Source organism: Drosophila bipectinata, chromosome 3R (assembly GCF_030179905.1).
Source record: "Drosophila bipectinata strain 14024-0381.07 chromosome 3R, DbipHiC1v2, whole genome shotgun sequence".
In the NCBI taxonomy this organism is placed as follows: domain Eukaryota; kingdom Metazoa; phylum Arthropoda; class Insecta; order Diptera; family Drosophilidae; genus Drosophila; species Drosophila bipectinata.
The window spans coordinates 5,889,202-5,913,133 of record NC_091739.1 but is presented as its reverse complement, the minus strand read 5'-3'; the positions used below and the strand labels follow the sequence as shown (position 1 = coordinate 5,913,133).

At 43.0% G+C, this 23,932-nt stretch overlaps 8 protein-coding genes across 10 annotated transcripts; 3 read left to right on the top strand and 5 right to left on the bottom strand.

Annotated features, from left to right (window-relative positions):
- Positions 1 to 531: 531 nt before the first annotated feature.
- Positions 532 to 1,784, bottom strand: LOC108130967 (putative mitogen-activated protein kinase 14C). The gene has a single exon (XM_017249656.3). It carries the CDS (start codon positions 1,746 to 1,748, stop codon positions 648 to 650), a length of 1,101 nt encoding a protein of 366 aa, XP_017105145.2. The 5' UTR covers positions 1,749 to 1,784; the 3' UTR covers positions 532 to 647.
- A 776-nt stretch (positions 1,785 to 2,560) lies between these two features.
- p38a (p38a MAP kinase) lies at positions 2,561 to 4,219 on the bottom strand. Its single transcript, XM_017249637.3, has 2 exons — positions 4,008 to 4,219; positions 2,561 to 3,945 (listed from the first exon to the last, which is right to left on the bottom strand). Exon 2 carries the CDS (start codon positions 3,918 to 3,920, stop codon positions 2,820 to 2,822), a length of 1,101 nt encoding a protein of 366 aa, XP_017105126.1. The 5' UTR covers positions 3,921 to 3,945; positions 4,008 to 4,219; the 3' UTR covers positions 2,561 to 2,819.
- A 398-nt stretch (positions 4,220 to 4,617) lies between these two features.
- Positions 4,618 to 7,194, top strand: LOC108131048 (luciferin 4-monooxygenase). Of its 3 annotated transcripts, XM_017249779.3 has the most exons (4): positions 4,618 to 4,754; positions 4,812 to 4,872; positions 5,375 to 6,052; positions 6,113 to 7,194. In XM_017249779.3, the coding sequence occupies exons 3-4, from the start codon at positions 5,382 to 5,384 to the stop codon at positions 7,077 to 7,079; spliced, it is 1,638 nt and encodes a 545-aa protein (XP_017105268.1). In that variant the 5' UTR covers positions 4,618 to 4,754; positions 4,812 to 4,872; positions 5,375 to 5,381; the 3' UTR covers positions 7,080 to 7,194. The 3 variants fall into 3 exon arrangements, with proteins under 3 accessions (XP_017105268.1, XP_070137695.1, XP_070137696.1); XM_070281594.1 differs by having other exon boundaries at positions 4,628 to 4,872; XM_070281595.1 differs by lacking the exon at positions 4,812 to 4,872 and having other exon boundaries at positions 4,630 to 4,754.
- Positions 7,103 to 13,811, bottom strand: Myo95E (Myosin 95E). Its single transcript, XM_070281593.1, is given in 19 exon segments — positions 7,103 to 8,487; positions 8,541 to 8,668; positions 8,728 to 8,880; positions 8,936 to 9,071; positions 9,126 to 9,457; positions 9,557 to 9,616; positions 9,689 to 10,385; positions 10,446 to 10,693; positions 10,752 to 11,074; positions 11,130 to 11,277; positions 11,339 to 11,433; positions 11,496 to 11,580; positions 11,649 to 11,662; positions 11,730 to 11,793; positions 11,851 to 11,884; positions 11,886 to 12,827; positions 12,894 to 13,009; positions 13,204 to 13,418; positions 13,750 to 13,811. Coding segments are annotated over 18 exon segments (3,804 nt in total). The 5' UTR covers positions 13,309 to 13,418; positions 13,750 to 13,811; the 3' UTR covers positions 7,103 to 8,363.
- A 335-nt stretch (positions 13,812 to 14,146) lies between these two features.
- TBC1d7 (TBC1 domain family member 7) lies at positions 14,147 to 15,270 on the top strand. Its single transcript, XM_017249737.3, has 3 exons — positions 14,147 to 14,789; positions 14,848 to 15,079; positions 15,136 to 15,270. Exons 1-3 carry the CDS (start codon positions 14,227 to 14,229, stop codon positions 15,217 to 15,219), a joined length of 879 nt encoding a protein of 292 aa, XP_017105226.2. The 5' UTR covers positions 14,147 to 14,226; the 3' UTR covers positions 15,220 to 15,270.
- Positions 15,221 to 15,943, bottom strand: mRpS24 (mitochondrial ribosomal protein S24). Its single transcript, XM_017249738.3, has 3 exons — positions 15,861 to 15,943; positions 15,610 to 15,799; positions 15,221 to 15,554 (listed from the first exon to the last, which is right to left on the bottom strand). The coding sequence occupies exons 1-3, from the start codon at positions 15,876 to 15,878 to the stop codon at positions 15,265 to 15,267; spliced, it is 498 nt and encodes a 165-aa protein (XP_017105227.2). The 5' UTR covers positions 15,879 to 15,943; the 3' UTR covers positions 15,221 to 15,264.
- Positions 15,944 to 16,202: 259 nt separating this feature from the next.
- Apc2 (Adenomatous polyposis coli 2) lies at positions 16,203 to 19,977 on the top strand. Its single transcript, XM_017249734.3, has 3 exons — positions 16,203 to 17,112; positions 17,178 to 19,328; positions 19,382 to 19,977. Exons 1-3 carry the CDS (start codon positions 16,477 to 16,479, stop codon positions 19,757 to 19,759), a joined length of 3,165 nt encoding a protein of 1,054 aa, XP_017105223.2. The 5' UTR covers positions 16,203 to 16,476; the 3' UTR covers positions 19,760 to 19,977.
- LOC108131020 (vesicular integral-membrane protein VIP36) lies at positions 19,788 to 22,944 on the bottom strand. Its single transcript, XM_017249736.3, has 6 exons — positions 22,873 to 22,944; positions 21,157 to 21,484; positions 20,989 to 21,104; positions 20,733 to 20,930; positions 20,340 to 20,669; positions 19,788 to 20,279 (listed from the first exon to the last, which is right to left on the bottom strand). The coding sequence occupies exons 2-6, from the start codon at positions 21,284 to 21,286 to the stop codon at positions 20,073 to 20,075; spliced, it is 981 nt and encodes a 326-aa protein (XP_017105225.2). The 5' UTR covers positions 21,287 to 21,484; positions 22,873 to 22,944; the 3' UTR covers positions 19,788 to 20,072.
- Positions 22,945 to 23,932: the final 988 nt, after the last annotated feature.

Here is a 23,932-nt window from a genome sequence, read left to right as displayed (position 1 = left end):
ATAATCTAGCTAGGAATTAATTAAAGTATTCCGCTTAGGAATCGGATAACTATTAGTGAAGCTATATAGATTTTGATTCATATTGATGAAAAATCTATCTAGAAATCGTTTTCCGTATTCGGCTCAGGAATCGCATTACTATTAGCAAAGATATAGCCTTAAACTATGGATCGTGGTCGTATTTTCATTATAATGAAATCTCCACCTTTTGGAATATCTAAAAATCGTTTAAGATAGTTCGCTTAAGAATCGGATGAAAAGTGGCTAAGACAAGCCATCGCTGAAAATCATGCTGTCCCTTGTTCCATTCATCATAATTTTAAAGGGGATCCTCCGAAAAATTTGACAATAAATTTAAATAATAATTTGTCGTCTTCTGATTCAAATTTATGGAACTTCATTAGAGGATTGGTAATTACCCCATTTTTTCAAAAGAAATATAATGTTTCCTCCTTGAAACACTAATTTTTGCAGAAAAAAGTGTTTTAATTCCCAATACTGTTCCTTTTAAAATGAAAGTTAAAATTATTTTAAAATTTAAATGTAGCTTTTATTTATAAACTTAAATACTTATACAAATTCTTTGTTTTTACCTGCATATTATTTGTATTTTCTTTTTAAAATTATTTTAAAGTCTTTTCAAAAGTCTATCCGTACGATTCCCTCATTGGCCCTAGAAAACAAGGCGGGGGCTTAAAATTTTTGATCTCGGTCATAATCAGTTCCTTCCAGCAGTTTATCGGCAAGTTCATGTTCTCAAAATTTTGATCATAAAGCGGTGCAGTATCTTCATCGAGAGAATATGGATCCGAGAAACCTTCGAAATACGGGTGGGTCAATGCTTGCTCTACGGTTATACGCCTATGGGGAACCATTTCCAACATTTTCTCCAACAAATCCAAAGCATTAGGGCTTGCAGCTGGGAAAATTTCACGGAAATTCATCCTTTCTCTGGGAGGAAAACGCTCCAAGTACTGACGTGCGAAACTGTCGCGAATACCGCTAATGAATTCTTCCGACGGCTTCCCCATTACTTCAATGACAACCTTGATTTGATCACTTTTCGTGCCAGGAAAAAGTGGGCGACCAGAGATTAACTCCGCTAGGATGCAACCCACTGACCACATGTCAATAGCTTTGGTGTATTCTGAGCCCCATCCAAAAAGGATTTCCGGGGCACGGTACCAAAGAGTACACACCCTTTCCGTCATATCCATTGATAACAGCCTAGCCATTCCGAAATCCAGAATGCGGAGTTCACAGTTCTCGTTCACAGCAATGTTCCCAGGCTTCAAGTCCCGGTGCAAGACACCGGCGCTGTGGATATATTTTAGGCCCTTCAAAATCTGGAAGAGAATGGCCTGCACCTGTCGTTCGGAAAGCTGTATGCTCCGGATTACTTGGTGCAGATCTTTTTGCATCAATTCAGTCACCAAAAAAACCTCCTGGAAATCGTCCCAAGTTGGATTGGCATTTGCTGACGGTGGATGAAAAACGTCCAACAAGCTGATTACGTTACGGTGATTCATATGCTTCAGCAGCTTTATCTCCCGATAGACCCTCTTTGCATCCTCCTCTGATTCGAAGGGAGTCAGTAACTTTTTCATGGCCGCCTGTATTTTTGTGTTACGCAGCTCCACCTTAGCCACTTGGCCAAAGGAACCCCTACCCAGGGGCTCAACTACTCTGTATATATCGGGAATCACCCAAATTTTGTTATTCACTTCCACACTATAAAACCCAGGCATTGTATTCGTATGCTTTTGCTTAAGAGTGCTATCCGTTCCACGAATTATCGCAAACTGAACTCACCTTTGTTAAGGCACTTCTTAAATGCGCTTCTTATCAAAATTCACCTTAATAAGATTGTGAATCATGACCGGAATCGATGTCATATAGATAAAGTATACCCCTAATGCGCTAACAAGCATATTTCCCTAATAGTAATTTTAATGTACCCTTGCATTATAATGATTATATTATAATTTGGTCAAAAGTGTAAAACGCAGTGGAGACGGAACGGCCTGGACCAGCCAACTACATCCTAAGCTTCCATATAACTGGTTGATCGAAAATGCCATAACCTTGGTGTTTTTAAAGTTAGAAAGTTGGGAAATGAATCTGTATGAATTCAATTTTTAGCAAAAATTATATGTTGTATTAAATTTTATAAGGATCGGTCGACTATATCCTATAGCTGCCATATATATAAACGATCGAAAATGACCCAACTTTTGTGTTTTTAAAGATAAAAGCTTCGGGGGACTTTTTTAAATTTTGTATTAAAATAAATGGAATATGTATAATGAAACCTCGTTAGGATCGGCCAACCATATCCGATATTTGCAATAAATATCCGATCTTAACTGCAAGGGTATATTGGTGTCGGTTTTTCTGAAGCGAGTAAAATTATATTAACTAATATATATAAACTTAAGCACAAACGAACACACTTCATAAATTCGTAAGCTTGTGAAATGATAGGTCAGTTCTGAAATTGCTTTTGCTGCCTAATCAGTTGCACTTTCCAATAACTATTTTCACAATAATTTGAAATCAATTTTCAAATAAGACAACAAGTTTTTAATTTATATTACAAATGGCCATCTATAACAAAGTGTTAATCACAAAACAGAACATTAATCAACATTAAAAGTAGTTTCAATTGAGTACAAAAGGCAATATAAATGTAAACAATTTTGTCTGTATAAAAAATATATATGTGTATCCCGCGCATGCGGTTCGACACCTTGTGGACTGCCGTCCACAGTGATATATCTTCCCCTGTTTAATACTTTAAGTCTTGGGCTTAACCAATTTCATTTGACATCCTTGAGGACCTGAGCAAATGATGGCGGTGGCTTGAAGTTTGTTATTTCCTTGCAGATGAGTTCCTTCCATTTGTCCACGGGCAAATCCATGTCCTCGAAGCTGTGATCGTACGGGGGCGATGTTTGCTCGTCACTAGGTTCCGCATACTTTTCTAGATATGGATGCGCCAAGGCCTCTTCGGCCGTGATCCGCTTCTCAGCGTCCAGCTCCAGCATCTTTTCCAACAGGTCGATGGCCAGTGGGTTGGCTTTTTCGAAGACCTTCTTGAAACTTTTCCTCTTCATAGGTGGCAGCGATTGAATATAGCTGCGCGCACTCTCCGAAGAGATTTTTTTCATAAAATCGTCCGGAGGAGTCCCAAGCATCTCCATAATCAGGTTGAGCTGGTGAATGTGGTCAGTGCCTGGAAAAAGCGTACGCCGCGTGATGAGCTCGGCCATAATGCAGCCCACCGACCAGATGTCCACCGTCTGGTTGTAGTGCATCCAGTTAAGCATGATTTCCGGAGCCCGGTACCATCTGGTGGCCACGTAACCCGTCATTTCATTCTCGGTGGGTCGTGCCAGACCAAAATCTAGAATGCGCAGCTCACAGTCCTCGTTTACGGCAATGTTCGAAGGCTTCAGGTCCCGGTGGATCACTCCAGCGCTGTGGATATACTTTAGACCTCTGAGAATCTGGTATACCAAAAACTGGACGTGATCGTCGGACAGGGTTTGCATTCTAATAATATTGTTCAGGTCAGCGTCCATCAGATGTGTGACCAAGTAAACCTGCTGAATGCTGTCTAAGGAAGCGTTCGCCGGATGTGGATGGAATATGTCCAATAGACCGATCACATTTTCATGATCCATGTGCTTAAGAAGTCGCAGCTCCCGATACGTTCGTTTGGCGTGGACGGCTGACTGAAAAGGGCGTGCCAACTTTTTAATGGCCACTTGCATGTTGGTTCCTCTTATCATAGCCTTGGAAACTTGACCATAAGCTCCTGATCCCACAGGCTGGAGCCCCTGGTACATTTCTGGGATCTCCCATTCTGTGCGGTTTATGTCAACCTTGTAGAACTTCTGGGCCTTGGAAGCAGACATTGTAAGCGTTTTTAACTAGTGGTACCTATCAAAACCGAGATATTAAACCATTAAACAATTGGCGATCGAAAATATTGAGCTGATTACCTTTATCTCGAGCAGCTCTACGGGTCTGACACTGCGAACGGAACGCCGTGCCTGTGCTCCACGCCCAAGAATATCAACAACTAAGCACGGCCGCTGGCATATTTCCTATATTTACGCTATTACTCCACTCCGATGCGTGTTAGGAATCCATGAATCAGAGAGCAGCCCGATCGACAGCGAATCGAGTGTGCGCTACACTATAGCAATACATATTTTCACGCTCTGCAGATATCTCAAAAAAATTGCCCTAAAGTAAATAAACTATAAATAAAGAACCTAATTTTTTCAAACGTTTATAATAAAATATTATGGGCTTAGTTTAAGTTTTTATACTAAAATAATCAAGGTCATCGCAAAAATTTCTTAGCCACATGAATTCTTTTATATTATTGTTACCAAAAGTCATTATAATTTGTAATATTTTCTTTTATCACGTAAATTCAAATCGAAGCCGGGCCAAAAGGTAAACATATTGCTAATATACTTCTCTTATCAAAATGTACCGCAATCAAACAAAAATAATCACACGGCGTTGCCATATGTTTGGATTTTTATTTGTATCGAAATCTATCGGCCGGTATCATCTTTATTTTTGTGCCCACCCCTAAACAGCTGTTCGTTGTTAGTTTTCGCCAATTGCTTCCCGCCCACCCTCTGACCTAATTGGCCGTTGCACTGTTGTTTTAACTTGAATGAGACCTACTAGCCAAACACGCGCCTGCGCTCTCGCACCACCTTGTTTATCAAGTACGCTAATCTAATCGTGCAGTAAACACGGACTGTCATATCGCATTTGAATTTTAGTTTTGCACTGAAGCCGCTCCCGTTCGCATCGCCCAGCAGGGATAACCTAGAAAAAGATTTAGTGAGTTGAATTTTGGAGATTGATAAATGGGTGTGACTGAATTGAACCGCGTAAAGTGTAAATAATTGCTTAGTTTCCACGAGCTCACCGAAAAGTGGCTCCTTCAGAACAGGGGATGAAAGTTGTCACCTCATATGCCTAGACTTTTGCTGCGAACTACGACCTTTGGAATCTGGACTTCCGAGCAGCATATTTTTTTCTTAATCCGCTATCTCAGATAGCTGGGAACATGGCTAACATCGATGGGAACTCTGGCCACAGTTAGAATTCTGCCGGCCGACCACGATTAGATAGACCGGGGTACAAAGTTTTAATTGCAGTGCAAGAAACTCTTTCAAGAGTTTTGGGGGTGGTTATAAATCCCACCCTCACGAGCTGTTTCCGGGGAGAAGTAATTGTAACTTGCTTATTTTTTGTTAGTTTTGAGCTTGTTTTTAAGAATATAAATATGCTCTTATATCCTATGTACACTGTCACCAACTAATTTATTGTTCCGTTGCAGGCACAACATGACTTCCACATTATTGCCCGGTAACATCGTTTATGGCGGTCCTATAACCGCCAAGGAAGCGCAGGACTATCGATCCCTGGGCCAGTTTGTCCTGGACAAGTACAAGAGCTTCGGCGAACAAACGGTTCTGGTGGATGCCGTCAACGGCGTGGAATATACGGCCAGTTTTATGCACAAGTCCATTGTCCGACTTGCCTACATCCTCCAAAAGCTGGGCGTGAAACACAACGATGTCATTGGCTTGTCCAGCGAAAACAGCGTCGACTTCGCCCTGGCCATGTTCGCTGGCTTTGCCGTGGGTGCTACGGTAGCCCCCCTCAACGTCACCTACTCCGACCGTGAGGTGGATCACGCCATCAATCTTTCGAAGCCTAAGATCATCTTTGCCTCCAAGATCACCATCGACCGGGTAGCCAAAGTGGCCAGCAAGAATAAGTTTGTCAAAGGCATCATCGCCATCAGTGGCAGTTCCAAAAACTTCAAGAACATCTACAGTCTCAGGGAGTTAATGGACAATGTCAAATTCCAGACAAAGCCTGACTTTACATCTCCTGTGGCAAATAAGAACGAAGATGTGGCCTTAATTGTGTGTTCCTCGGGAACCACCGGTCTGCCCAAAGGTGTGCAACTCACGCAGATGAATCTTCTTGCTACCCTGGATTCACAAATGTATTTTGACTGGTTTTTACTCCTAAATTATACAATTAATTAATATATTTTCTCAACCAGCCAACCCACCATGATTCCCATGGAAGAAGTTACTCTGCTGACAGTGATTCCCTGGTTCCATGCCTTTGGTTGCCTTACGCTCATCACCACTGCCTGCATGGGCGCCCGACTTGTGTACCTGCCTAAATTCGAAGAGAATCTGTTCCTCTCGGCTATCGAAAAGTACCGTGTAATGATGGCCTTCATGGTGCCCCCGCTAATGGTCTTCCTTGCCAAGCACCCGATCGTGGACAAGTACGATCTATCCTCATTGATGGTCCTTCTTTGCGGAGCAGCTCCCTTGAGTCGCGAGACAGAGGACCAAATCAAGGAACGCATTGGAGTTCCCTTCATCCGGCAAGGTTACGGTCTCAGCGAATCCACCCTCAGCGTATTGGTACAGAACGACGACTTCTGCAAGCCCGGTAGCGTGGGCGTTCTGAAGGTTGGTATCTACGCCAAGGTCATCGATCCCGACACCGGAAAACTACTTGGACCTAACGAGCGCGGAGAGCTGTGCTTCAAGGGAGATGGCATCATGAAGGGCTACATTGGAGACACCAAATCCACGCAGACGGCCATTAAAGACGGATGGCTGCACACCGGTGATATCGGATTCTTCGATGATGATTTCGAGTTCTTCATCGTGGACCGAATCAAGGAGCTGATCAAGTACAAGGGCTTCCAGGTTCCGCCCGCTGAGATTGAGGCTTTGTTGCTCACCCACGACAAGATCAAGGATGCGGCAGTTATCGGAAAGCCCGATGAGGAAGCCGGCGAGTTACCCCTGGCTTTCGTGGTGAAGCAAGCCAATGTCCAGCTTACGGAAACCGATGTAATCCAGTTTGTCAACGAACACGCCTCGCCAGCCAAGCGGCTTCGCGGTGGTGTGATTTTCGTTGACGAAATTCCAAAGAACCCCAGTGGCAAAATCTTGCGACGAATCCTGCGAGAGATGCTGAAGAAAAAACCAAAGTCCAAACTGTAAGGGAAATTAATTCCCATAGGGTGTGTGTTTGTACAAAACTTTTTCATTATGTATGTTTTATTATTGCTAAACTTTGTTTTATAAACTACCAACTGGTTGGGTTTCGATTTCCTCATATTTGGCTTTTCTTTGGAAGTACTCACTTAAAACTTAAATACAAATAAAAAATATTGGAATACAATGTCGCGGATATTGGGTGACATCTCTGAATTTGGAGGCTTTCAAACGAAACTCCGAGCTGGAGTTGCGTTTGATGTCCGAACTTTCAATAACAAGTTATATATAAACAACTACATACATACACATTCGTTCTCAACTCTTAATAAACTTTCCGTATAATTTTCTTGTTTTGTTGTCGCTTTTATATAGACTCATTATTAATTTCGTATGGTGTATACATATATATATATTTATTTGAAATATTTAACTACTCATTTGCTCTGCTTTGTAAATAGTTGTTTAACATTTTTTTGTATTTTTTGTTTATTGATTATTGGGAAAGGTAACTTCTTCGCTAAGTCGTAGCATGTTGCATATAAGGGGCTCATCGTTTGTGTTTCCGGTATATAAAGAGGTTTATATGTCTGTTCTCTAGCATTAGTTCACTAATTATTGTGTATGAAACCTTAAATGTAAGAGAAATGCCTTGGTTTCTTTAACGGAAATATCATAGTTTGTGTAAAATCCCAAACACTGTCGAGCCTGCACAAGAAGGCTCCATCTCCACTAGTTCTACATCCTCCTTTTAAGCGACATGTGCTCCGTTTATAGTATGTACTTATTGTTGCAATGCTAATAGACTTGGTGCACGACTTACACTTAAACCTAGACAAATTAGATGAATAAATTCAGTTGTTCATTTCGTTAGTTTCATTTAGCATTAACTTTACAGTTACATGATTAAATAAAATGGTGCATTTTAAAATTAGCTCGCTCTTAATTTACCTCCTTGGCACAATTCTAGTTTCCTGCATTTGGCACAATCTTGACAACAAATCGGTTACTCTGATTGTCACTTGTGAACAAAACTAAATTGTGTTCCATCTGTCTCTATGTCTGAGTGAGTTAGTGTACTTGTGTGTCTGTGTGATTATATTGCTAAAATTGTATTTTGATCCCTGGGACCATATAAAAGTCGGAGTCGGAGACCTCAACCACAGCAAAAGGCAAGAGTGATTGCAATTGCATGATGACTTGTAATTATTATGGATACGGACCCATGGGCCCCGATTATAGGAGCAGGCTCAATGAGCTGCCACGATAAGATTCCGGTTCTGTATCGGATCACACAATTATCTCCATACGGTTCGCCTTGCGCGTGACCTTAGCTGGGCCTTGTGCTAAGTCCGACATGCCGCCGTATTTGAACGAGAAGATGACAGTCTGCTGGCCAAAATTAGCTTCAAACCTATTAAAAGGCAGTATGATTCTGAACTTAAAAACAGATATTAAGTAACTTACTCTGTGCTTATGTGTATCTCCGGCGGCTTACCGGTGGCGTTTTGTATGACCAGAAACATTTTGGTCACAATCTCGATGACATGACTGGTTTGGAACACAAAGTCGCCCTTCTTGCGCCCAAACTCAGACTGAAACAATAATTACAATTAAATATAGAATTTAACAACTGGCTCTGATCTATGCCTACCGCCTTCACATGGAACACAGCAATGTCATCCACATAGGGGCTCAAAGACATCCGGTATATCTCCGAGGCAGGCACTCTGTACTTGATCTGCAGCGTTCGCTGATCTAACAGCAACAGCGACGACGTCGAAAGCACCAATAAAATGGGCACAAACTGAAACAAAATTAATAATTTAAAATCCAAAAATTGTAAAAGTATAATTATATACCTTGCCGCTCGACCGCGCTATCTTGTTGATGATGTCAGCGAAGACCACATACTGATCATTCGTCTCAGCGCAGACCTTCTTCCACTGTTGATTGTGGCGCAGGCGGACATAGTCCCCCACGAATGGGTGGCCAACACTGGAAACAAAAATAGCATTAATTGGAACACAACTTCATTAAAAAAATGCATACCTTCTTGCATAGGAAGCTTTCCGGTCCTTAAATATGATGCTGGCAGTAACCTTTTCGCGCATCCGATTTCGCGCGGTTTGGTCGAAAGAGTTTCGGTATATGTAGCATTTCCAGCGGTGGTAGATGGCTCGAAGTTGACGCGATGCCTCTGCAAGGAAAGAGGGTGCCGCTGGCCACTCCCCGGAGAGCGGACTCAGTGTGTTGGGAGGAAGCCGAAGGGGAATTGTCAGCAGGAACTGCCGGATTTTCCATTGCCGATAGTACCGTGCTATCACATCGATGGCCCATTTGACTTGGCGTTTGTACTTCAGTGAGCGATACTCCTCGCGCGCCTGCAGGAAACAAATAAACATTATTAGCAAGACTTACATAATGAAACCAAACTAAGTACTAATAACTAATTAAATGAGAGAAAAAATTGCAATGCTTACAACACGATATAAACTCCACAAGTGCCTACGGCCTGTAAAGGGAATACCGAATCGGCACTCCTAACATGCAGAAAACGAAAGTAAAGTAAAACAATTCATGCATTTGTAGACTAACTCAAGAGTATGGCTTACCCTCCACGTCCGCCAAGCACTGGAGATAATCATCTGACTTTGTCGCATCCTCTGATACCGCTTTCTTGCGTGGTACATACGGAACATCTTTTGGATGAGCACGGCCAGCTCGCTTATTCGTAGGCGTCGGAACTGCTCTAGCTCATAGACGGTGCGCGGACTACGGACGAACACATTTTTGGTGCCGATGGTGAACTCGGCGGAGGGCAGGGGAAGATTTCGGATGATCAAAGCAATGCCCTCCACCTGACTGCCGCCGTGGAAGTGGGGCCAGGTAAGACTGTTGAGCAACTTGTAGCGATGAAAGAACTTCACGTGCAACAGGTGAAAACAGTGCCCAGTACGACACAGATGTACCAATGGCATCAGAGACATGTATCGCACTTGGTGCTGGACCAACGCCAGGTCAAACTGGTGTGACTGTTTGCCTTCGTTCGGCTTAATGCAGAACACATAGTGGGAGCGACGATGCTTTACAATGGCCAACAATGTCTGCAACTGTGTACGGATATTTGAACTCAGCGTGCTGGGCTTTTTGGTGGCCTGCCTTCGGGGATTCCCCTCAGGAAATAGGCTCTGAACCAGTGACAGTTTGCTCTGGTAAAAGGCAGCACTAACGTACTTCGGCAACATGTCCGTGTTTTTCTCCAGGAATCGATGTATCGAATAGTTAACCACGTTGGCAAAGTGACGAATCCTAGAAAAAAATGAAGAGACTTTAATTTTTGAAGCATTTGGAATACTTATGGAATCTTACTGAAAACACATAGAATTGCTACCGCTAGTCATGAAGTTTGGGTGCCCGGCGCAACATTGTTGGACTCGTAGCAATAGAGCCTCATTGCTGTTCAGATGGGATTCGTTTATCAGGCTCAGGATGCCGTAGCTCGGCTTGTCAATCAGCTCGCAAATGGACTCGTTGTCAAAATAGTCGATCCGCGACCATTCCAAGCCTTCGCGTATGTACAGCTCTTGCTCAGATCGGAGCACATGAAAAACAAAGTTCTAAAAACCAATGAAATAAGTATATTTAAGATAAAATTATGTTACCACCAAAAGTTACCTGATGGATTTTTTCGGCACTATAGTTGATGGCAAACTGCTCGAAAGAGTTGTGATCCAGTACTTCGAATCCATAAAAATCTAGTAAGGCCAAGTTTTTTTCGCGCTGCGTTGACTTCAACGATTCGTTGATTTTATTCACCAGCCACGTAAAAAGGCGGCTGTAGAGTGTGCGGCATAGAGTGTTACGATTGCTGGCCGCTTGCCGGGCATCCATTTCGCTGCCCACATCCTCTTGAGCACTATTGGAACTGTTCGCCCGTGTCAAGCAATTGATTAAGATTTGGGCCTCCAAATTAAGGAGCTGCGCAGTCTCTTGGACCTCTGTAATTTCAACTCATTTAGTTTAGTCTCCCCAAAGTGGATTTTGTGGACCTACCATAAACATTGGATACTTGACAACCCTCAGTTCCATCAATATTGGTAACAGGCACGAAAATAAAGTTTCCCAACTTGAGCACCACAGCAATGACTCGAAAAATCGAGCTGATCTCATCACAGCTTAGGCCAAGCACGTCCAAAGAACGCTGCAAACGAAAATAAATGTATTATATAAGGAAATTGACGATTTTTGAGGGTATCTCTTACCTTTGTATAATGAAAGTTCATTCGATCTTCTTCCATGGCAGTTGTGTTTCGTAGCAGTTCGTACTTTTCCACATTTCGAAACAGCTTGAGCGATTCTAATGAAAAATATTTATCAAAAATAAAAATTGTTGAATCAAGTCAATTGTTTCCTACGTACTTAGTAACTGGAGATCAGCTCCTAATAGTAACTGGTAGAAGATGTGAAAATTTCGCTCTCCAATTGTGGTATCCGTTATACGGGTCTGAGAATTAAAATTAATTTTATTAATTAAATGAAAAAAGTAAACAATGGTAAAATCTTATGTCAAACCTTTTCCAGCATATCTTAGAGGTAGGCATGAATAAAATAAGAGATAATTTCAATGATATTATATATCTCGGTTCTACTTACAGTGGGTTATGTGCACTCCCATCGGATCGCCCTTAAAGTCGATCTCAATATCAAACAGTTTTCCCTAATAAGAAAATAAAATAAACAATTAAATGGTTAAAAAATAGTGGTTATGACTTACATATCGGCTGGAGTTGTTGTTTTTTAGCGTACATGCAGGTGACACACTCGCGCAGCCGCTGCGAGGGTGATTTGTGTCTTCGGTGAAGAGAGGAGGTACCAGAAGGCGTTGGCGAAACGGAGCTGGGCTGTGGTGGCGGCGGCGGCAGATCACCTAGCACCTTGCTCAGCTTGTGTGCATCATAAAGAGAGATGCGTTGCGTAGAACCCATCAGCGAGCTCCGATCCCTTTCCCTTTCCGGTTGACTTTCCGTTGAATGCTGGCGCATCAAGTTGGAGCAGCTGCCGCGATGCAGATGGGCAGGGTGATTGCTTGTGATGGTTGACAGGCGGCTGTTGCTGCCACGCAGCTCCGCCCGATCCTCCTTTTCCAAGCTCTGGGCTCGGACGCATTTACTGTGACCACACTGGCGACAACCTCCGTAGGCAGCATATTTGGGGGATCCCTTTGCGGGCGGAACTTGGGTTTGTTGGTGCTTGAAGCACGACTTGGTCGGATGCAAGTGGTGGGCGTGCGATTCGAGCATGGTGCTTATGTTCTCACTGCTCTTGTGGTGCGAGAAATCGAAATCCACTATCTTTTCGCGCATTTGACGTCTGCTTTGGCGCTCGATACTCTCCTCCCGCGTTCTTGAACGCTGAGATGGTCCCGGCGATGGACTTTGGCGCCTCGAAATCGTAGTGTTTGGGTTTTCCGCACGATTCTTACAGATAATAAAATTGGCAGTGCCAGAACAGCTGCTGGATGCGCGCCTATGACTATGCAAGACACCTCCTGTGGCCGAACTTGTAGAGGATTGCTTGCGCAAAACATTCGGGGTAGACGGACAATGCGAATGCTCCTGGATGTGGGTAAGAAAATTCACAATCATTTTGAAGGTCTCTGTTTTTCCCGCTCCACTTTCTCCAGTGAGGAGCACACACTGGTCCTCGCTCTGGTCCTTAAGCGACTGGTACGCCAAGTTTGTAAGTCCATAGCTGTGGTAAATAGGGATATTGGAGAATACATTTCAAGGTTTTTGATAAACTTTTATGATAACTTACATGTGTGGCGGCAGCTGGAAAATGCCTTTGTCGCCATAGTTTCGGACATTGTCTAGCGAATGCTCAGATATGTGATGATATGGATTCAGAGCCACAACAGAAGTTCCAATGTAGGTCTGAAAATAGTATTTATTTAAAGATTATTTTTAAAGGTATTAAAAATTTATATTTTAGTAATATTAACCAATGTCAGGAACATTGAACACTTGGGAGATGGAAGTTAAGAGTTACAATCTCCCAAAATTATAATTTCTTAACTGATTTAAGTGCAATAATATACATATGTATGTTCTCCAATTTAAAAACTTACATAAATGTGATCGCGCTTGTAACGCTGGTGGATGTTGTTTATGAAGCTATCCTCGGACAGGTTCTCCAGCAGGACTGAGTCCCAGGTGCCGATTTCCTGCTCCATCGCGACACCGAGTCCCAATACCAATTACAACATGCACTGTGGCAGTGGTGGCAGCAGAAGCAACAGCAACAACAACAGCCAAAATCGAGCTCAGCATTTGAATACATCAACTGCAAATGAGGCCAAGACGAGAACAAGAAGGAGGAGGTGGGAAAGTGGGATGGGGAGAGTGCGAAGGGTCGTTAATGGCTGAAACAATTGCATAATTTATCGCGGGCGTGCTTGCATCTGGGCAAATCCGTGTTTTGATTTTCTGATTCAATTATTGATTTTCATGTGCTGGTATTCATGAGCAACAGCCTCGCCAGCGTGTACACACAGAAATCGTTTAATTTAATTCGGCACTTATCATCTGAAGTTATGGGTTTTCGAAAGATTATTTAGTCCTTTGAATCCGCAAAAAATTAATTTTCTTGCCCACGATTTTCACATTTTGTTTACCTTTTCAGATATTGAGGCATTTTGCATCCAGTGGTACTAGAGATGGTCAATCATCGATGAGTTTTCTTGGTCAGGGCATCGATTTTCATTCCCTTGAAACAGGTATAATCATTTAGAAATTTTGAAAATTAAAAATAAATGTTAATATTACAATTTAATTAAACCTTGTACAATAGAAATGAGTAGTTTTATTCTTTTTTTTTATACAGCACTAGCAGAAAGTGTCAAGTGCGCTGTTGGAACATCCAATTTATTGGATGATATTTTATTAAAATGAGCTATCTAAATTTAATAATAATATATTTTTCAAAATGACTTATTCTAACGTATAATTTATAAGTATATTGTGTTTTTATTTAGGGTATTGATAGCTTCAGTGTCCGTACTTTTCTGGTGCGCAGACCCATCGAAAAAGCCCCCATCTCTATTTCCCATTTGTTGTCGTTTTTTGCTGGCATGGAAAACTTTTAATAAGCCATGAATACCGACGAACGGAACTTCCGATCCAGCTACTATGAGAAATGTCTTATTAACAGTGTCGAGGAGAAAAAGTCACTGAACAAACTACTCCAAGATGACATCCGTAACTTAAACAAATTGAAGCAATTTTGCATGAACTACACAGTGCCCAACATACACAGGAGCCATCTCTGGGCGTTGGTTATGGGAATCCTTCCCCTCCACAAAGCTTCGACCGCTTATATCCATGATCAGCGTCGGGAGGTGTACGAAGATCTTCTTCGGGCTGTCACTGTGCTGCGGTGCACCGAGCAAAAGGAAAAGGAGCTGGTCATGCACACAATGTGGCTGTTGGAATCCAATCGTCTTTGGCAAGGAAACACTAGTTGCAGTCTACAGGCTGACGACTTACATTTTATAGAGATAGTGCGAACACTTTTGCAGATTTTTACTGACGACGTCGAGACCTATTGGATAGCCAAAGGCTTCTACAAATATACGCGAGAACTTAAAAAAGAATGCCCTAAGCTTAAAGAGCAAACACAGATGCTACTAAGGCGCGAGGATCAGGCACTTTTCCTGTATGTTTCTTCGCCAAATGAAATAGTTCCCCCTAATACTCCTTTTTTATTATTACAGCCATCTTGAGCAACTGGGCCTGTTTAATGCAAATTCCACGCTGCTGGACACCTGGTACATCACCTGCTTTGCTGGCGTTATTTGTGAAACCGTTTTGGTCAAGATATGGGATAAAGTTTGCGGTGGTTCTCGAAAGATTGTAGTTTTCCTATTCATAGAACTAGTCAAGGACATCAAATCCCTTATTCTTAAGCAAAATACACTGGCAGAGGTCAAACGACTGATAGAAGCGGTAAGCAAAGTTTGTTTTTTATAAGTTTCAGCGACCAATCCAATTCTAATTTTCAGATAAAAGACCTCGACGGTGTTATCGTGAACAAGGCCATAAAATCTCTTCAAAACAATAGCAGCGAAGTCGAGTACACACACTAAGTTATAGAATAACAAATTTTATATATTGGTCATAAAAAAGAGCAACTAAATATATTTAAAGACCACGTCTTTCTTGTCGGCCACTGTTTGCAGTTCCAAAGTAACCGGGCACTGCATCCAAGAGGAGAGCAGCTCCTCCGTATATCCGATAAGGAAGTACATTTTGCGCGGGCTGATCGCCTGTCGGATGAGAGCTGCGATGCGGATAGTGTTGTGTTGCCTCTTGATAATGATTTCCGAGCTGACAAGGGCGTGCCAAGTTCCCGTTACAAATTTTCGGATGAATAAGTCCTCAATGGCAGTCTGGGACGGACGCAGAGAATCCTTGAGGGCGGCTAAAATAAAATAAAGTTTCTAGTCGAAGATGTCAAAATATCCTTAAATACTCACATGTGTTCCACGAGTTCCAGGACTTTCGGTGGCCAATGAAGTGTGGAGGATTGGCCATTTCGTAGGTGAGCGGCCTGTCGCGTTTCGTGGTTATGCGGTATCTTCCGGATTGCACGCGACAGCATACGGCACTAGTGTGAATGGCAGACTTGCTTATCTGCTGTGCATCAATCGCCACTTGGGGCACTAACTGCGGGTAAAAAAAGAATATTATAGTTTACAAAACTCTAGGGTTTTACGATTTAATTTACCTTTTTCAGGAAATTCATTATTTTGCGGCAGAAACAATTTTGCGTCTAACAGCTGATGGACGTGACGTAACGGCTGACTAGCGATGGACGAAATAAACAAATATTTTTACGATATTTTTTATTTACAGAACAAATTTTAAATTTCTTAATAAGAATTGCTTATAATATATTAAAGTTTTCTGTATATGCTTAAATTTTAATGCAAGAAAATAAATTAGCTACATTTTGGGGCACAATTTCAAATTTCCATGGGACGGGATCACCTGATCCAAAAATGAATTTAAAAAATAACAACTTAAACTTAAATGTTATAATTTACTCATTATTAAATGGTTTAGCTTTTTTAAATAGGCCCCGTCTGGACCGCTTTTAGTAAGACCTTAGGAGGATCAACAGAGATTTCTATATGCATCTGGTAACATTGGCGAAGCGCTGAGCCTGCGCCTTGCGCTTGGAAAATGGCTTAAAAAAGGACACCAAACAAAGATCACCATAGGACGAGATCATCTAAGTAACTACCTGCTAGGGGGGCCATAAAACAAGTTCCTTCTTGGAAGACGTAGGTTGTGGAAGATAAAAAGTCAGGCTTACAGAATCTTTGTTGATTTTTGAAGCCATGACGCTAAACGAAAGTGATGCTACGCGACTGGAGCTGACCAGGAATTTCCTGGAGCTGTCCCGGAATGCAGAGACCTGCACCGCCCTTCGTAGCTCCGATTGCATCCAGCTGCTAGTCCAAATCCTGCACGCAAACGATGAAGGACTAGCTACAGCAAGGAAGTATGCCAGCCAGGCGCTTCACAACATTGTGCACAGCAATCCTGAGGAGAAGGAGCGCCAACGGGAGGTTAAAATGCTGCGGCTGCTCGATCAGATCCTGGACTACTGCAATTTTCTGCGCACCCAACTACAGAGTGGCGGGGAGGCAATTGCAGATGACGAGGATCGGCACCCGCTTGCTGCGATGAAATTGCTAATGAAGGCCAGTTTCGACGATGAGCATCGGCAAACCATGTGTGAACTGGGCGCTTTAAAGGCCATTCCCAATTTGGTGCATCTCGATCATGCTGTCCACGGTCCGGCTACGGGAAGGGAACAGTGCAACGCTCTGAGGAGCTATGGCCTAATGGCCCTTACGAATCTCACATTTGGAGACGAAAATGTCCACAACAAGTCCTACCTGTGCGGTCAGCGACACTTCATGGAGGTGGTCATTGCGCAGGTGAATACAGCTCCCGATGACTTGCTTCAGGTGAGATTCATTTCCAGGAAGGGGAACTTTTAAAAGGGTTACGATTTATATGGCATTACTTTTAGGTCCTAGCTGGTGTCCTCCGGAATCTATCCTGGCGCGCCGACAAGCATATGAAGACTATCTTTAATGAGTTGGGGACAGTGACAGCGTTAGCCCGAGCGGCCATGCAAAACAAAAGCGAAAACACTCTGAAAGCTATTTTATCAGCCCTATGGAATCTCTCAGCGCACTGTAGCACCAACAAAGCCGAGTTCTGCGCAGTGGATGGGGCTTTGGCCTTTCTAGTTAGCATGCTCAGTTACGAGGGACCCAGCAAAACACTAAAGATTATTGAGAACGCTGGTGGAATTCTACGGAACGTTTCCAGCCATATTGCGGTCTGTGAAACGTATCGACAAATTTTGCGACGACACAACTGCCTAGCCATTCTTCTTCAGCAACTCAAGTCTGAAAACCTTACAGTAGTAAGCAACTCTTGCGGCACACTGTGGAACCTTTCAGCTCGCTGTCCGGAGGATCAACAGTTCCTCATTGACCATAATGCCATACCTTTGCTGCGGGCCCTAATCAGTTCCAAGAACTCTATGATTGCTGAAGGTAGCGCATCGGCTTTGAAGAATTTAGTGAACTTTAGGGCGGCCCTCGAGTTGATGCCCAGCAGTGATAGTGTTTCTTTACCTTTGGACAAAGAGTCTGGGCATGCTGGAACACTACCGCGCCGGTACAGCTCCCTTCGCCTCAGCTCCAATCCCACAGGATCTCTTAAGAAGGTTCGGCCCTCCACAGTGAGCACAAATGGATCCTTCCTTACGCGAAAGTGCGAGAGTAGGGAGTCCATTTTTTCGGGTAAATCCGATTCTACAAAATACTCAACCAAGTCAGAGGGAGCTAAAAATCCTTTTGAGATTGTCACGCCGACGGAGGAGCAACCTATCGACTACTCCATGAAATACATGGAGCATAAACCTAATAGCAGTAAGACGTTTGAGATAGATTTAGACCAACCCACTGATTTCAGTGCTAGATATATGGAAAGGCGATCTGCCCAGTCGGCTCAACCGGAGCTTAAGCCGGAGAGCAGTCAAATCGCGGCGAAAGCAATGCCAGTAACCAAATCCAGTTCGGCCACGGAACTCGGAGCAACGGTTGAATCAGTGACCAAGCAGACAGAGCCGGAAATAGGGGACCGACCCATTAACTACTGTGAAGAAGGAACACCCGGTAGCTTTAGCCGCTTTGACTCCCTAAATAGCTTGACTGAGAAGCAGGAAAAGTCTGTCCCACCCAAGACACCTACAAAGCCAGCGCCTCAGATTCCCGACTCTGCAATGGAAACCCCACTTATGTTTTCAAGGCGCAGTTCAATGGATTCGCTGGTTGGCGATGAGGAAACAATTACCTGCGAGGATAATGGTTCCGTGATCAGTGAGTACAGTAGGATGCAAAGCGGAGTCATTTCACCATCGGAACTGCCGGACTCGCCCACTCAAAGCATGCCGCAGTCCCCGAGACGAGATAGAAAGCTCCCTGTTTGCGAACAGAGTAATAACGAGACTCCTGCCCGAAAGCCAGGCAACGTCTTTGAGGACAAGCTTAATAGGTTTCATGTGGAGCACACACCTGCCGTGTTTTCCTGCGCCACCAGCCTTAGCAATCTTAGTATTCTGGACGATTCAAATGTTAACGGAAACCGACGAGAGCGCGCTAGCGATATAAATGGAAATGGAGATGCCCCTCGTAGCTATTGTACGGAGGATACTCCGGCACTGCTATCAAAAGCGCCCAGTAACAGCGATCTCTCCATTCTTTCCATACCCAATGATTTAAACGCTAATGAGGAGCAGGTACCGACAGCGGCTGAGCGTGAAGATGTCCATCGAACTCCCGGGGAAGACGTCATCTCAAAAATGCGCTGTGGGGGGAATGGTCTACCCAGCTACTTGCCGGTTTCCGATGAGATGAGCAAATACTATGTCGAGGACAGCCCGTGTACATTTTCGGTTATCTCTGGACTTTCAAACCTCACTGTGGGTTCGGCTAGGGTAGGACCAGCTTCAAAGTTGCCAGAAAGAGGATCCGAGGAAGCACCCAAGCTTCCTCCACGTCGCAGTGCCGTGCAAGTAAAAATTGAGCCAAGGCTACCGCCGAAAAGAAGTGATTCACTTAGTTCCCTTTCCATGGATTCGGACGATGACTGTAACCTATTGAGCCAGGTAAGGAAACAAGATGAGCCGTTTTATAGACTATTTAAATGCTTTTGTTCTAGGCAATAGCAGCCGGAAGCTGCCGACCACAGCCCAGTGGTGCGAGTACTAGTTCTAGTTTGGCCAACGCTAGTACCAGCACCCTAACCAAGACAAACGGCCAAAAAAAGCCACCTGAAAATGGCGAAAAGCCTAATTACAGCTCTGACGATTCACTGGACGACGAGGATGATGATGCGCGTTCTAAATCGCTTTTCGAGCAGTGCATCCTCAGTGGAATGCACAAGTCGAACGATGCCCTAGAATCGGAGAGTGAGCCACCCTCAACACAGCCGCAGGAGATGAATGCCCGTGATCGGTTTGTCAGCAACCAGGTGCGCCAAATCGAATCCATGCTGGCTGGCCGCCCTCACCCAACTGCCAGCAGTCGCCAGCATTAAGACTTATACACAGGAAGACACTCCAGTATTGGTTTGCTGACTTTTAATCTTGTCTATGCAATAATATTCTCACGGTCTCAATTTTCCTATAGTTCAGATTAAAAATTTGCACTTAAATGTAACTCTCCAACACGTGTAATATTATGTCTACCCTCTCTCACGAAAAAATTTCATACAGGAAAATTAAGGAAAGTAATAAAAGGTGATACGTATGGGAACAGTCGGTACATAAATAAACTTTGGGGATCAACTTTAGGGTCCGGGATAATCCTAACATGATGTTTCGATGGACTAGCTTAATAGGCGACGACGTTTAATAGAAGCGCTTTCGCGCATTGCGATCTTTAAAGTAGGAGATGGCGAAAATGGCTACCGCCGCAGCAACGACCACCACGAATAGAAGGATAAAGAAGATTTTTGCATTAGACATGCCCGGCTTAGGGTCATCCTTGTGCTCACGCGGTGGCTCAAAGGTCTTGGCATTGGGAATGATGTTGGTGCGACGCATAATTTCATCGTGCTGGAAAAAAAAAACTAATAAGAATCGAACAAATTTTTAAGAAAAAGTTATTAAGCTTACACTTGTGTTTGAATCAATATCGTAAAACTTAAAACTGTGAATATCATGATTATCGGACAGATCGCCTGTCGTGGCAGACATTCCAAAGTAGTAACCAGTTGGAAGTTCCACATTACTGACAACAAAGCAACTCTTCCATTCGTTTCGGTTCTCCAGATCGGTGGACACAGACAAAATATCATTCTCATAGCGAATGCTAATAAGTGTTTCGTAGTCTACATTTCGGAAACGGACTTCACAGCCAGCCAATTGGGTGTGTGTACCATCTCGATCGTGGTCGTAACTCCAGCTTCCATTGTTGACCATGGCGCTTAGATAGGGATGTTGGTGCTACAAGTAATTCATTTTAAAATGACATTAAAAAAGTGCATGTCATTATTCATAGCTTCTTACATTATGTGGCCCATTGTGATTGCTGTAGGTGTCTAGGATAATTGCCAGTCCGGAAAAGAAATCCTTGCTACCAAAAACCGGTCCCGTATGCATGCGTTCTTTGGTGTACCAGATAGCAAATCCATCGCCGAAAAGTTCAGTGCCCTTGCCGTGAACTTTAAAGCCCACATGTACTTCCCAATTCCGACCCATCACCGGCTGAAATAGGTTAACAGGTTAGCGATAAGAACCCAGTAACGCTTGATGACTTGCTTACTGTATAGTTCCAGAGGGCGCCGCTCTTGGACTGCAAGTCCGGCGTCAGTCTTATGTAGTTGCTGGTGACCATGGTGTTGCCCAGAAAGTCCCAGTGAGGAAGAATCACGCCCACACCTACAATTGTTACTCGTAAAAGGCAATAAAAATAGGACAATAATCAACGAACCTTGAAAGGGTCGCACCAGGCTGTGCTCTCGCTTCATGTACTCCACATCGTTATCACAAAGAACGCGAAAGGGTGCGACGAGAAGAACCAGCAACGCTAGGAGACTGTTTATAGCGATCTTCCCGGTCATGGTTGCATTCGATGGGCCGCCAATTGGTCTAAGCTACGTGTCGAATAAGTTTTTCAGGCGCCAAAGTCAGATGACTATTAGAAAACTAAAGGACGCCAGATTCTCACAGTTCACAAGCAGGGTAGTAATGCAAGTTTACGGGCAAATTTTTGCCTTGTGTAGATCAACCGAAAAATTTGCGGAATTTTTCTCGCCGGCCTATTAGTGGTGAACAAAGATGGATAGGGGTGAGTCATGTATTTCTGAATTCATCGATAGTTTTGGCAGGTGTTTGTTATCGAGAGGCAAAACAAAACCGTTAAACCGATAAATTTAGAAATAAAAAATTCAAATTTATGAAAATCATAGGTACATAGTTGAAACATCAATTTGAAACTTTCAGGACGTTTCGATTAATAAAAATTATAGCTAATCTGTAAATAATAAAATATTTAAGGCCGCACTAGAAGGCAAAAAATAAAGGTTTTAAAGAGGAAACATTTCCCCTTTAAACCTTTTCCCTTCTATTCTAAACAATAAGTTGAGCTTATTTATTTAGATTAAGTCGATTTAGTGCCGTAGTTCCAGAATCTAGATTAATATTCTATTGGAATATTTGCAATTAAACCTCATCCTCGTACCTCATTCCCTTATATATTAATTTTGATTATAATTTTTAATAATATAAATCATTTACTAATTGGACAGCTCTTCACAAAGCCCACGAAGACACAATTTAGTCATCATATGTGGGACAAATTGCCCGAAAAACTTTTACGGAAGTGCAGCTAATGCTATTAAAACTGATGAATGCAAATATGCATTTTGAGCCGCTTCCCTCTTTTTTTTTGGCACCTAATTCACGCGTCTAACCAGTTTCCAAATCGGTTTGGTTTGGATTACAGCAGCCCGTTTGTCATGCCAACGGCCTGCGTTGGTTGGCCGAGACGTTTTTATGGCCTATTGCACACGCACATTCGCGCCTTCACGCCTCGAGCCTCCAGCCTCTCGTATAGGCCAGGTGGAAATCGGGCGGTAAACCTGTTCTCCAAGAGTTTTCTTCCTCGGCCTGCGTTAGCTGCACTTGGGGGTTATTGTCAAGGTCGATGTCGTGAGAACGAACTACAGCCATGTATGTAAATGATGCAAATGTGACAGGAAAGCTGGAATGCATCTCAAGTGCACTACAAGTTTGTAAATCATTTCAAAGATTACAAAATATAATTGATGGCAAACAAATTATTAAAACGTGGAAGTTTAAAAAGGGGCAATCAACTTTTTCGTTCGACAAGGTATATATAAGCCAGAGGTGAGAGGTTAAATTCTGATAAGCGAGTATGCATTGTATTTCTGAAATATTGCATTTATTTTTCCGGATTAAAAAAGGACCGTTGGACTATGGCTAGTTCTGAATAGTTGCCATAATTCCAATGCTAATGCGCATTTGGGCACAATTAGCTAATTGGAAGCACCGCGACTAACGGTAAAGATGTGTCACCTGTGAAAGGCGGCGGAGATTCGCGGAGGTTGCTTCCTTAACACGCCGCTAATTGGCATATAACGTGCCTAATTATATCCGTCATTTATGAAATCATTTCACTTTTCACCTCTCAAACGGCGGCGGCAGCTGCACATGCACTTGCTTATGACCGTCCGAGCTTTAATCTGAGCAAGTATTCGCTCAGATTTTATTTTTTTAGCGTCATTTGTTCTTGTCGAATCGATTTGACTCACCTGTGCGATCGACTTCCTCATGGGTATGAGTGAAATATTGCGGTTATTTCGGGTGCGCAGTATTCGTTAGGAGTGGGGAGTGGAGGCCTGAAAGCCCAACTCCCAAACGAAAGCTGATCCCCTCCCTCGAAAGGGATGATTAATGGTATCGGAAGGTGGCAGAGTTTCCCACCAACAGGATGTGGCACCAAGCATAGTTTGAGTATCGCGTCAGGGGCTATTTATAGCGAGATAGAATCAAGTAATTAGTAGCACGCTTAAATGCTCATTTATTAGTTTTGTCTATCGGCTGTCATGTGCGGACAAGTTCAGACCCAAAACACAACCGAATTTTGTACTTTTCAATTCCTCAAAGTGGCAATAACCTGGGGCCAGGCCAAGACAGGCCAAGTCTGAGGCCGCTCTCAGCATTTTGTTCGTTTGATTGATAACTTGCTAGCCGCAAAGGCAATCCAAAGAAAGCCAAAGTACGAGCAAGGCGATTGGCTAATTGATTCAGCATAAATCAATGGCAATCTACAATTAGCGCATTAATTGCCTCGATTACAGCAATTGAAACTGAACTTGACCCTCTCGACGTGAAGACAATGCAAAAAGCAAAGAGAACAGAACAGAAGGCCAACGGAGACAATACCCTGGCGAAAAAATGGGGGATTAACCTGAATATGCTATATAGGTTGTTTCTGAAAAGTTTTCCTAGCTTTGCTTTTGTTGCAGCTTTGGCAAAATAAAATATCTAAATAATAATACAATTTATGAAATGAAATATAAGAGAAGATATTTTGGATAGAAGGTTTTAATTTTTACACACATGTTTTATATATTTTAAAACATCTAAAAGTATTTTTATCTACTACTATGTTCTATAAGAAAAAGAATAAAAGGAACAACCCCATAATCCAAACCATACCCTCATAAGCAGTAGAGATCATT